Source organism: Poecilia reticulata, chromosome 6, assembly GCF_904066995.2.
Source record: "Poecilia reticulata chromosome 6, P_reticulata-male-v2, whole genome shotgun sequence".
Taxonomy (NCBI): domain Eukaryota; kingdom Metazoa; phylum Chordata; class Actinopteri; order Cyprinodontiformes; family Poeciliidae; genus Poecilia; species Poecilia reticulata.
This window is the reverse complement of record NC_088835.1, coordinates 18,628,429-18,640,084: the sequence shown is the minus strand read 5'-3', so window position 1 is coordinate 18,640,084 and position 11,656 is coordinate 18,628,429. Positions and strand designations below refer to the sequence as shown.

The 11,656-nt window shown below is 40.9% G+C and overlaps 1 protein-coding gene across 1 annotated transcript; it reads right to left on the bottom strand.

The window, feature by feature from the left end:
• Window positions 1-836: 836 nt before the first annotated feature.
• sspn (sarcospan (Kras oncogene-associated gene)) lies at window positions 837-9,774 on the bottom strand. The gene is made up of 3 exons (XM_008411469.3): window positions 9,212-9,774; window positions 6,925-7,011; window positions 837-2,652 (listed from the first exon to the last, which is right to left on the bottom strand). The coding sequence occupies exons 1-3, from the start codon at window positions 9,437-9,439 to the stop codon at window positions 2,293-2,295; spliced, it is 675 nt and encodes a 224-aa protein (XP_008409691.1). The 5' UTR covers window positions 9,440-9,774; the 3' UTR covers window positions 837-2,292.
• Between the last annotated feature and the right edge of the window lie 1,882 nt (window positions 9,775-11,656).

Here is an 11,656-nt window from a genome sequence, read left to right as displayed (position 1 = left end):
CTGGCTCTAAATGACCCCCGTGTTAAATCATTATTTAACTGGATGAGTACCAAAGTTAAAACCACTTTTGACTAATAACATCACAAAGGCTTGTCTCACATTTGCCAAACAAACAAAAAGTTTTGATTATCTACAAAACGTTTTCAAAAAAATGTTCTTTGGACTGACTGGACAAAAGGGGAACATTGTGGAAGGCGCTCAGCAACTCAGAAAACCCCCCAACATACCTCCACTCAAGCATGTTTTATTCTGAACCTGGACTACTTGTTCTAATTGATGGGACCATAAATTCTGCTCTCCAGCAGCCGATCCCGAAGGAGAATATTCAGCCACCAATTCGTGACCTTAAGCTCTTGAACACCTAGATTATAGACGACGACAAGAATACAAAGCAAACCAACAAGTCCACCACTGAACTGCTCACAAAAATGAATAGAATGCATGTTTTAGACTGGCAATGTCAAAGTCTAAGCTTAGCTCAACTGAGATGCTGCAGTAAGACTTTAAAGAGGGTAAAATTTCTTCACTCCTTACCAGTTATTGCAAGCATTGTTGGCAGCCATCAAATTGATTCTGTTTAGTTATTAGGTCTAGGATTTAGGCCAGGTTGGTTTGGGTAGCTTCTTCCTTTAATAATAGAATTATCATTTATAAAATAGGTTCTATATTTTCTATTTAATCAGATAATCTCAGTCTGATTAGACTAAAGGTTGATGATCTGAAAATGTTTGTATGCTTAAAAGACAACAGAAGGGAACAGATACTTTTTCATTGTTCTGTACTTGTTTACCACTGAAGGCTTCAATGCAGAAGGAGTCAGGAAACCTGAGTCCATGTTATGTTAATACCACGACCACAACCATTTTATTATGTCAAAACTGTTCCTTAAAACATAATGCAAAAACTTTATGCAACTTTTGCAAACCCTAAACTGAGAACACAACTCATGGTGTCACCTGCGTTAGTTATGCAAATAAAAACTTGAGCGCAGATCAAAGGGACACTGAAGCAGCCAGTCCTGATCAGTAAACCCCATTTGCAGGGAAACCAAAGAAATCCTGCACAATGCCGGCGCTTTGAGCTACAAAACAAATACTGATTGTGGTGATGTGTCTGGGATTGCAGTTTGTGTACATAACAGCGAATGTTGTGTACACATTTGCTGCTACTTTGAAACAAAGCGAAACTTATGTCAAAGATTTTAGAAAAAAACAAAATTGTTGTTTTCTTTTTGGGGGCATAGAATCTTCATTTGGCAACACTTGGAAACTGCGAGTACAAAGTTGTGTGCAAAACGCTATAATTATAAAATCACCACAATATTTGCAACTACAGAAGGATGACAAATTAAAGGAAGATATTACATTGAGAGAGTCTGATGAAGGCTCAGAACAAAACTGATGCTGATGTAAAGCTCTGACAAAAAGAGAGACACGTCTTCCAGAACGAATCCCTCCCCCCCGTTTAAGTAAAGAGAGGGAACCAATTGATCGGGTGAACATGATACGAGTCATATTTATAAAGGCTTTTTTTTTGTTTAACTTACGTTTAAATCAGTTATCTCAATTATTGAGATAAGAAAGGATTAAATAAAATAATTTGCTTTGTGGAAGCTGTGATCTTTCCAGCAGAGACTTTTTCCAGGAATCAAAAAGGAGAACCCAGCCCTGCTAAGGAGGAAGTTTTCTCTACAGACTACCCTGACCTTTTTGGGTAGATACTTTCTGATTGGTCAAATATTCCATGCGTTTTAATTTGGCCTTTCTGTTTGTCATCTCATCTTATTTTCCATCACAACTTCTGTTAACGTCCGGTTGTGCTGGGGGAGTACTGATTGCAAACAACACTGAAACTCAGTGAATCATGCAGCTTCAATCAGCTGAGGTCACATTGCATCCCCGGTTTCCTGGAAATACGAAGGAAACAGCTCGATGTTGATGGACTTTGTAGCAGCACTGTACGGTGGCTGTATAAAAACCGCCTGGTTTTGTTACTTTTAAGCTGCCGAACAGAAGCAGATGCAACACTTCACCAGCACACTGTTGAAGAGGAGTAGCACGTCAGCAGACTTGTTCATTTCTTATCTACCATGTATCTCAGTGAAAAGTTGAAAGTTCCTGATCGTTGTTAAAAAAGTATCTCAAACTGTACTTTTTTCCTGTAATTTGTCACCTGTCTGCAATTGACAGGAAGAGAAAACACATGAAGGCACACACCCAAAAGTCCCTGAGCGCTAAGTCACATGGGAGAAGAATATGACCTCCACTGGACTCTGACTGAGCGCCCAACACGTTAAACTTTCTGCCACTGCTGGGTGGAGGGAGATCTGATCTGTGTCCCTGCGAAGAAGACCTGGTAGCGATCCTTCCACATGATGAAGGCCCCAGCGACACAGACCAGAGCCTGGGCAAGGTTCAGCAGGATCTGGAGCAGGAAGTAAAAGATGAGCGTGCCAGTTATCGTCTCGCAGTCGCTAGCCCCCTTGTAGTCAAAGGTGCGGGCTATCGGGTCACTCTGATCCAGCACACACACGCAGTCGTCTCCTTCCTGCTGGCAGATGAAGCTGCTGGCCTGAGCGTGGTGATGTCCAGCAAACGCCACGACCAGCAGTGAGATGACCAGGCCAGTGGTGCACAGGAGAAAGTACAGGAGCTGGATGGGGGGGAGCATAGAAATACTGTGAGAAAAACAGTGTCACCCAAAGAAGTGGCTGTGGTCGTACGAAGAGTTTGGGACTGAAATGTTTGATCATATAAACTTTGCAGCCAATTGTGAAGCAGCTTGTGAAGCAAGTCCTCCATTAATTAAACATTAATGACAGGGTTTGGTCATGTTTTTATTGAATCAGTTTGGTCTTTTCCTGTAGATTGATGGTTTGGTCATTTTTCTCTGAAAGAAAGAAATTCCTTAAATCACACAGTTAAATGGTTTTCAGAGCGAGAACCTCTTCTGTATACAGCATCCATTTACTGTACATTAACGGGTAAAATGTCATGTTGTAAAGTCTGAAAACCTAAGAAATAAAACCTCGCATGTCGCTGCTGTCACAGACTAAAACAGGAAAAACACTACCATATATGGATAATATGTTAGCGCCAATTACAGCACTGTGTATCTCTCACTACAATCGCAGAAGGTCACAAATGACCGTTTAATGGGAATGTGTCTAATGAGGATGTGTTTGCTTATTGGTGACAGAAAAAAAAACATAGCCCAGCAAGCCCATACTGTTACAAACATCATTTATGCAGGAAAGGTGGGAGAAATCTGTAGAAGCAAACAGGGAGGGCTGATTTCTTTTAACCTAACAGTGTATAGGAAACCCTTTAAACAGAGGATTAAAACACCAAACCTGAGGGATGAAGGTACAACAGAGTTTATGCCTCCATTGGGACATATTATTCAGGCAGGGAGTGAACAGCCAGACCATTGAGAATGACAAAGTTAATCAAGTAAAAAAACAGTTCTTACTTTATACAACATGTGTCCTGTATTAGTACAACCCATCTGCAGATTTCCAGGATGACATTAAAGAAGCATAAACATTCTCTCTAAATCAATTTCCATTTGTATTTAGCCACAAGAATTAATTCCCGCTGTTTGTTTCTCTGTGTCTGGGCCAATAAAGGGAGACAGAGTTTAACGGCAGCTGCAGTATGACACTATATCACTATTTCAACTCGTTTCCATTCACCGCATCTGTAGAATCAGTTGGAAGTAGCTTTTAGATATAATATATATGTAGGTTCAAGTGGGAAAATCGCCTGTGGATGGGCTTGAGTGACATGACAGCCGACATCCCGGGAATAACATTTTAAGAGCTGCAGTGCTGTTAAACTCTCATGAGTAAAACAGATTATGTGGAGAACATTCAAACATAAAAGACGACTGCATTGCTCACTATGATAAAGTAAAAAAATGAAAAATTACACAATTACCAGGAGAAACAAGCATCAGCTTGTTTTCACAGACCGGCATGTCTGTGAAACATGCCGGTCAGAACTGAAGCAGAAATGACGTCTATCTGAATGCAGCCAGAGTATTGTTTCATAATTTTTGAATTTTTTTTTTTTACATTTTGCCTTTAATATTTCCTCCTCTGGGTAAATTAAACATTCACTTTATGTATTTAAGTACAAGTTGGTGGCTTTGTTGCTACTACATTAATTTTGGCTTTCCATAGGGAGTACCATCAGTGGAAACTTTCGGTAGCACTGTCAGCTATTGTCTTGTTCAAAACTGTTACACTTTTTAGAGCAATTTTCTCTCTCCTCTTTTTTTTTTCTTTTTACAACTACAACATAATTATGCATATTAGTCAAGTATAATGACTGCTGGGTTCATTTTGCAAAATGGCTCTTTTGCAGGCAGAGTGTCAACTCTCCTCATTCCAAGGATATTTTTCTAGTCTCCAAGTTAAGGATGGTACAACAAACAAGCTTTGTGCTGCTGTGAATGAGTGAAACTGCAGCAGGTTTTACAAATGGTGATGCCCTGATCATAATTCATCAATTTTAACAGCTATATTTGTTTCAAATACTATAAACATCTTTTTGACTAACATATTTTCTCGTAATATTCCGGGTAGCTTGTTATTGACATGTGCATTGTGTTCAGTTTGGTGTTGTTGTTTTTTTATGTTTGATTGTTTCAGGATTAGAAATAAAGCAACCTGAACCAGTGTGGTTTTATATGGTGCGCATATAATCTGCCTTTTGCTCAAGCTTGTTGTCTCATGATCACCCCAGAGTGCCAAAACCGTGGCTTAGAAACAGATTCTGGCTCAGCGCCTGCTGAAAAATTCAGCTCAAAGAGATTACCCACAATACTGCAGGGCGAGGTCTGACCCTCAGCCCAGCTTTTAGCACAGAGGAGTCGCGACACAACGCCAGCCACCGTTAATGGATGTCCCGTGTCAGTATTCTGACCTGCAGAGATTGTCTAAAAATACATCTGTAAAATGTGACGGAGGCTTTGCTCGATCTCAATAACACTAAACCTTTCGTCTTAATCCGTCACTTATATAACAGGAGCCCTCACTCCCCAGCACGTTTCAGCCTCTGTTCGGGTATTATGCAAGTGATGAATAAAGATTTTGTTTGTGAAAGTGTTTATGTTAATTTTCCAATAGCACATACAGGTTTGAGTGGACAAGCTGCATGAATGTGACTCTGTGTGAATAAGCGTTCACATCCCTTAAACTTTATCCAGTTTATTAGACAGACAGACGGGAAGTTACTTACGACTGTAAAGTGGAGGGGAAATAAAATAAGGGATGGATTTCTAACATTTCTAACAGAAAATGCCATGCCTTGAAAATTTGAAAAGTGTGGTGTGCCTGTTCAGTCTAACCTGTCTAAAATGAGAATAAAGGGAGGCCATTAATCTTAGTATGAATCCAGATGTTCTCTAAAAATCCCAGAGGTTTGCTAAAGAACATTAGAAAACAAAACTGCATCAGAATGAACACAGCAGATAGGTTATGGATAACACTGTGGGAGAAGAAAGCACATTTTTTAAAGCAGTAATGATAATTTGCAGTTTGCCACGCAGGCAACACTGAAAACATGTGGAAGAGGTCAGGTGACACTACAATTCAGCTTTTATGACCTGCATGTGAAATCCTGTGTGGAAAACTAGCACTACCATCACACATACATGATACTCTATCAAGCTACCAAAGGCCATTAACACTATTAAACACGGAAGAGACACTATCATGCTGTGTAGATGCTTTTCTTCTCGTTAGACAGGTAAGCTGGTCTTATCAGGTTCTCATTTGTCAAAGTATTTAAATACAGACACTATTTCTCCCCGCTTTTCAATGATGCATTTCTTCATGTCTTTCTATCACACTAAATCCTGTTAATATGTTGTAGTTTTTGTTTGCAATCTGAAAAAACGTGAAAGGAGGCTATGGATACTTTTGCGAGGCAGTGCATGCATTAAGTGCATTTAAACAGTGCGTCAACAAGCTCTGTGTGTAACTTCATCAAACAAACATGAACTGAAACCAGAAAACGGGGACGGTGCACACTGAGTTCTTTGTTGGATCGACTCATTTCTGCATGTTTGACCTCTGCCAAGAACAACTGAAGTGAATAAGCAAGCTGCTTGAAAAGCTATAAATTCTTAAGCAAGAATGGAGATGATGAAGCTGCCGGAGTAAACAGCATCAATAAATTACAGCACATTTGTTTCAAAGGCCGGAGAAAGCTGCTCTGGTGTTCACATGATTACCAGTGGAACGTTTTGTTGAGGGTACAACATTGGTTCTGAACAATAAATAGCGACAAGACACATTCATGTCCTGCAGAAGTATTTTGTTTGTCTGGATCCTGACAGGTAGATCTCTCATTGCGGGACCTTTCTGCATGCCACTCTCTGCTTTACAACATGTATAAAGAATGCAAATTAGGTTTGATCCTCACGCTTTGAGTGATTAAGACCAAATTTGTACATTTGTGCTGAAGAGCTTTGCATCATCTTTACATCCTTGCAGTATTTACATATTTCAGCATGTTGTACACCAGGGACACCGACAGACACAGAAAAATTAAAGCGATCCCACTTCTTTGGAAAAACAGCAGTGGACTGATTTTAATTGCTTAGAAATTCCAGCTGCATGCATTGCGTGGCTAATTAAGCTGTACAATCAAGTCGAATTAACCAAAGTGCTCCTCTACTCATAGGAATCCATGTGGAGCACTTTCATACAGGAATGCAGTTACAATCTTTTCTCTCTAGCAGCCTGTGTGAGCGGGTAAAAAAAAAAAAAAAAGTTCTCTGCACAGATCAGCCGCCTAAAATAACAAAGAAAACACCTGATTGGACCCTTTTTTTCTGAATTTGACATCCACCAGAGCTGCTCCTTTTTTTTGTGCAAATTTTACTGAAATTCTTATAGGTGGACTGAAAACTCACCTTAACAATAAACTGTGTAGAAGATCTCTCGTCTGGCTGGTAGGTGATGCAGTAGAGGAAGAACCCAACAATAGAAACCAAGCAAAGCTGAAACGATAAGGACATTATTTAAAATCTATTAATCAGATTCAGAAAACATCAAGAAAATACTTGCTTTGGAGCAATAAAATAGGAGTGGTTAACCCATTTCGACAATGTCACAGCCTTTAATATGTTACTTTACTTGCCATTATATATTGCACTGTAGGCGCAGAAAAAAAAACAAAAATTTGGTCTTATTTGTCTCTAAATATTGTATGATTCAGCAGTAACCAGCTCTCTGATTTCATTACTTTGCTTTTCTCCTCTCCTCTCTCTGAGACACACACGCACACACACACACGCACACACACACATGCATACAGACTCACACTCTATCTCCTAAGCGCAATTGGAGTCTTGTGACCAACGTGCAGCATCTTATTTGAATGTTTTTCCCAGGTTCTTAAGCACCCAGGATACTCTGGAAAGTTCTTGATGACCTCAATGTTTTTCACTCGGCTGAATCTCGTGAGGATCTAACTCGGGATGTTGGTGTCGAGGGATGTTTTCCAGAGCCGATGGCATCTGTGATAGGCTGAATTACAGGACCAAATGGGAAAAACATGTTTGTGTGACCTGAGGCCTTATGTAAACTGTATCTGTTAAAACACTTTAAACTTTTTCACATTTCGTCACAGTACATCTGCAGACTTTGATGTGTTTCATGGGATCATATATAATAAATCCAAACAAAGCAGCACCATAACATAACTTAAAAAAAAAATCCTACTGCAGAAGACACCAGCAGTAAGGTTGAAATGCAAAAAGAAAAACTTGGAAGATTTTTGGCTTGAGTTTGGGTTACTTTCCAAGATGAGTCTCAACTCTCCCAGCTGAAGAAGGAGAAACTGAATATAAATTTTTTCTCATATATTTTCAAGTGGATTTAAGCTTGGACATTGACCATTGACTGGTCATTGTAACACATCTATATCTAGATCATGGCATTGCAACTCTAGCTGTATGCGAATGGCTGTTCTACTGGAAGGTGAACCTTCAACCCAGTCTCAAGTCTTTTACATTATCTTCCCATCGACTTTGAACAGCTACCCAGTATAAACTGAAGAAAACCCTCTCAGATTCTTTTACCTGAGTTGTGGCTATGTGCAGCTCCTTCAGAGCTACCTTTGACCTCCTGGTTGCATCTCTGATTAATTTACTCATGATGGACTGAGCTGAGCTGAGCTATGTTCAAAGTTTGAGCTATTGTTTTATAACCTAACTGCTTCAGGCTTCTCCACAGCTTTATCTTTGATGCTGTGTGTTCACTGATGTCCTTTGACAAAGCTCTTAGGTAGCTTTTCAAGGCCTTTGGTTGCAATTTATTTAGTGGTATCTGAGTGAAGGGAGCTGAACACAAGATACATGGAACACTTTTCAGGTTTTCTCATTTTTATGCACAAACAATTTTTGAAAATTGTGTGTTGTTTTCCTTCCATGTCCCTCTTGTGCTATTCACACACACACACACACACACACACACACACACACACACACACACACACACACACACACGCACACACACCCCCACACACACACACACACACACACACACCCACACACACACACACACACACACACACACACACACACACACACACACACACACACGCACACACACGCACACACACACACACATACACACACACACACACACACAAAAAGCCAATTTTAATGCTCTTAACTCTAAAAATGTATTTTTAATCATAAAACGAATCATTAAATGTAAAAAATGAGACTTGGCTCAAGGGGTTTTAGAAATGATACAAACACACTTCTGTATGGTGTAACGGAAATGCATGATGTGTATTCATGTCCGAGTTTGCGATAAGCCAAACGAAGGGACGGAGACGTATGCACATCGAATAACTGCAGGGTTTCTGTTGCTGCTAATGTGTTCATGAGGTGAACTGGAAGACAGCACGCTGGGACTGGATGTTTTGGCGTGTCTTCCAAGACTCTTAGAGCGTCTTGAATTTCTCACTCAGACAGTAGAACATGCAGAATCATGCAACTGAGATGGATCGTGAGGCTCATATTCATTCAGAGGGACGTCTATTTGAATGCGAGCATATATGTGATTGCTCTGCCTGTGTTGGGAGACACTGTTGTCATGCACTATGGGTCATGCAGCAATACAAGTTATGGGAGATTCAAATTCCATGCAAACAAGTAGCTGATGGAAGAGGGGGTAGTCAGAGCTTACAATGATCCCAGCCCAGTGTGGAGTCTCCCGGGCCATCAGTGAGGGGCTGATGGCCAGCATGAGGAAGGCCACGGCTGTGACAGCCACCCCTAGCAGCAGCTGCAGCAGAGCGACGAGCAGAGGGAAACGACACACTCTGCACTTATTGCCATTCTCTGGTGCTGGGCTGTCGTCTCTATTCTTCTGTCTCTGCTTCTTGTCTGACGAACCTTTCCGGCCCTGTCCCATTTTTCCTCGTGCCTTCGCACTCCTTGCGTGTTTGTCTTCGAGACTTTTTTCAGTTCGTTTTCTTTGGGGTGGACGTGTCTCTCTGTTGCCTCCCTGCTCCCTCCCCCATCCCGTCCCCTCCCTGCCCTGGCTTTACCAAGCCCAGCTCAGCTGCTATTTGAAAACAGAGAAAAGCTCTGAACTAATATGGAAAACATTTGGACTGGATTCCTCACAGCAGCTCCGATGCCACATATAGAGCAAGCAACATGCCGAGGAGAGAAGGAAGAGGAGGAAAGGGGGAGGCAGCGAGACACAAAGGGAGCTCCCAACATACGACACAGAGGGGGTTTCTCAGGGTAACACAGGGAAAGTACAGAGGGAAATCAGTAGGTATGAGTTAATAAAAAGCCAGTGGGGGGGAGAGCAGGGGGAGGAGGTCACACTTGGTTAGAGCAGGAGTGACTGTATCACTCTTTGTGTCAGCACTGTTACACAAGAGCCATATGCTGCCAGCCAGAAAACCGTCACATGACTAACAGGAAGAAGTAATGTGATCACCAGGCATGTGAGGGCATTACAAGGGCTCAGAAACGAGAATCTAAATGTGCAAAACAGCAGCAAGAGTCACTGGGGTGAGAGCTCCGCAGGTCAGAGTTTAAATTCCTGCCGTTTAGCGCAGAATGTTTGATTTTGACGGTGTGACAAACAGCGACTGAGAGATTAATAGAGAAGCACAAAGCGAAGCACGTGTTTGTGCACACAGCTGGGCCGCTGCCATGGTTACTCACAACGCAGCTCAGGAGGACAACCCTGCAGCTGCATACAGTAACAAGCTGCACAGACCCCACTCTCCATATAGAGCTCTCTCCATATACACAGAGCAGGCATAACAATATGACCACCAACAGCTGAAGTGTGTAAAATGTATTATTTTGTCATCATGACACCTGATAGCGGATGGGACATCTTAGGAACCAAGTAAATATTTGGTTTCAAGGCTAATGTGTAAAAAGCAAGAAAAACAGGGCAATCGTAAGGAATTGATCCAGTTTGACAGGAGTGTGTTCTCTTGTAGGGTGTTCCCAGACTGGAATGGTCAGTCTCTATGAAAAGTGATCCTAGTAAAGAGAATTGTGAACTGGAGACAGAGTCATCGGCAATCATGGTGCAAATGGGAAGTAAAGTCTGGCCTGCGGGCTCCAATCCAACAGACGGGCTACTGTCTCGGGTCACACTGTGGAATAAGTCAAAGTTTTGTTCTGAATGAAAGTCACAGCAAACAGTGCAACAAATAAATTATCCAATTATTAAAAAAAAAAAATTGGAATAGCATTGGGAAGTTCATTTATTTTGGTCATTGAATTTCAAATGTGAATCTAACATTATATACACACAGAGAGACAAATGTCAAGCTCTTACTTCTGATTTTTCCTATTATGACTTACAGCAAATGAAAACTGAAAGTTCTGTTTCTCACAAAATTTAAATATTATAGATTTAAATGTGAATCAATCTGTCTCCCTGGAGGGAGACAGATGTTGCTTGGCTGAACAAAACAGAAGCAAAGGATCATAACCTCGTAGAAAGTTTTGACTCACCCTGGGTTAGTACCCGGGTAACCCGCTTGTCAAACTAATCCTTTAACATCTTACCACACCACTCTGATGCAGTCATTCACACAAAAGAGGTCTTAAATAAATATTTTGCACAAATACTAGATAATACTAGTAGGCTAGCATTTATTCTAAGAAAAAAACATTGAGGTTGGGGTGATGTTGGTGGTAGGAGTTTGTCCTGTAATTATTTGGTTACTGGTTCAAATCCCTTCTCTGACTGTCTCATTTTTGTGGCATTTCTCTCAAGGCATTTCACCCACCATGCCTGTTGGTAGTGGAGCCTCACCTCTGTTAGATCAGGGCAGCTTTAGTTACAATCCGGTAGTTCATCACCATCAGTATATATGAATGTGTGAATGACTGAATGTGGTGTGAAACACTTTTTTGGTCCTCTGGACTTGATTAAGTGCTATTCAAGTTCAGGCCATTTCCCACTTTAATTGGATGGAGGCCTCAGTCATCAAAATTTCATACTTGAAAACCATGTGTAATAAATCTCTCTGCAAAAAGTTATGATTTTAATTTTCTGCTTTGAATTACTGAAATGAGTTAACTTTTCAATAATATTCTAGTTTATTAAGAATCAGATGTAAGAACATTTGGATATGCCAAAACAACA

Excerpts from the sequence above, each read along its gene's own strand:
- sspn (XM_008411469.3), bottom strand. The coding sequence starts at position 9,439 with ATGGGACAGGGCCGGAAAGGTTCGTCAGACAAGAAGCAGAGACAGAAG. Across the intron at positions 7,012-9,211 it reads CACACTGGGCTGGGATCATT|CTTTGCTTGGTTTCTATTGT; the intron begins GTAAGCTCTGAC and ends TTATCGTTTCAG. Across the intron at positions 2,653-6,924 it reads CTACACAGTTTATTGTTAAG|CTCCTGTACTTTCTCCTGTG; the intron begins GTGAGTTTTCAG and ends CCCCCCATCCAG.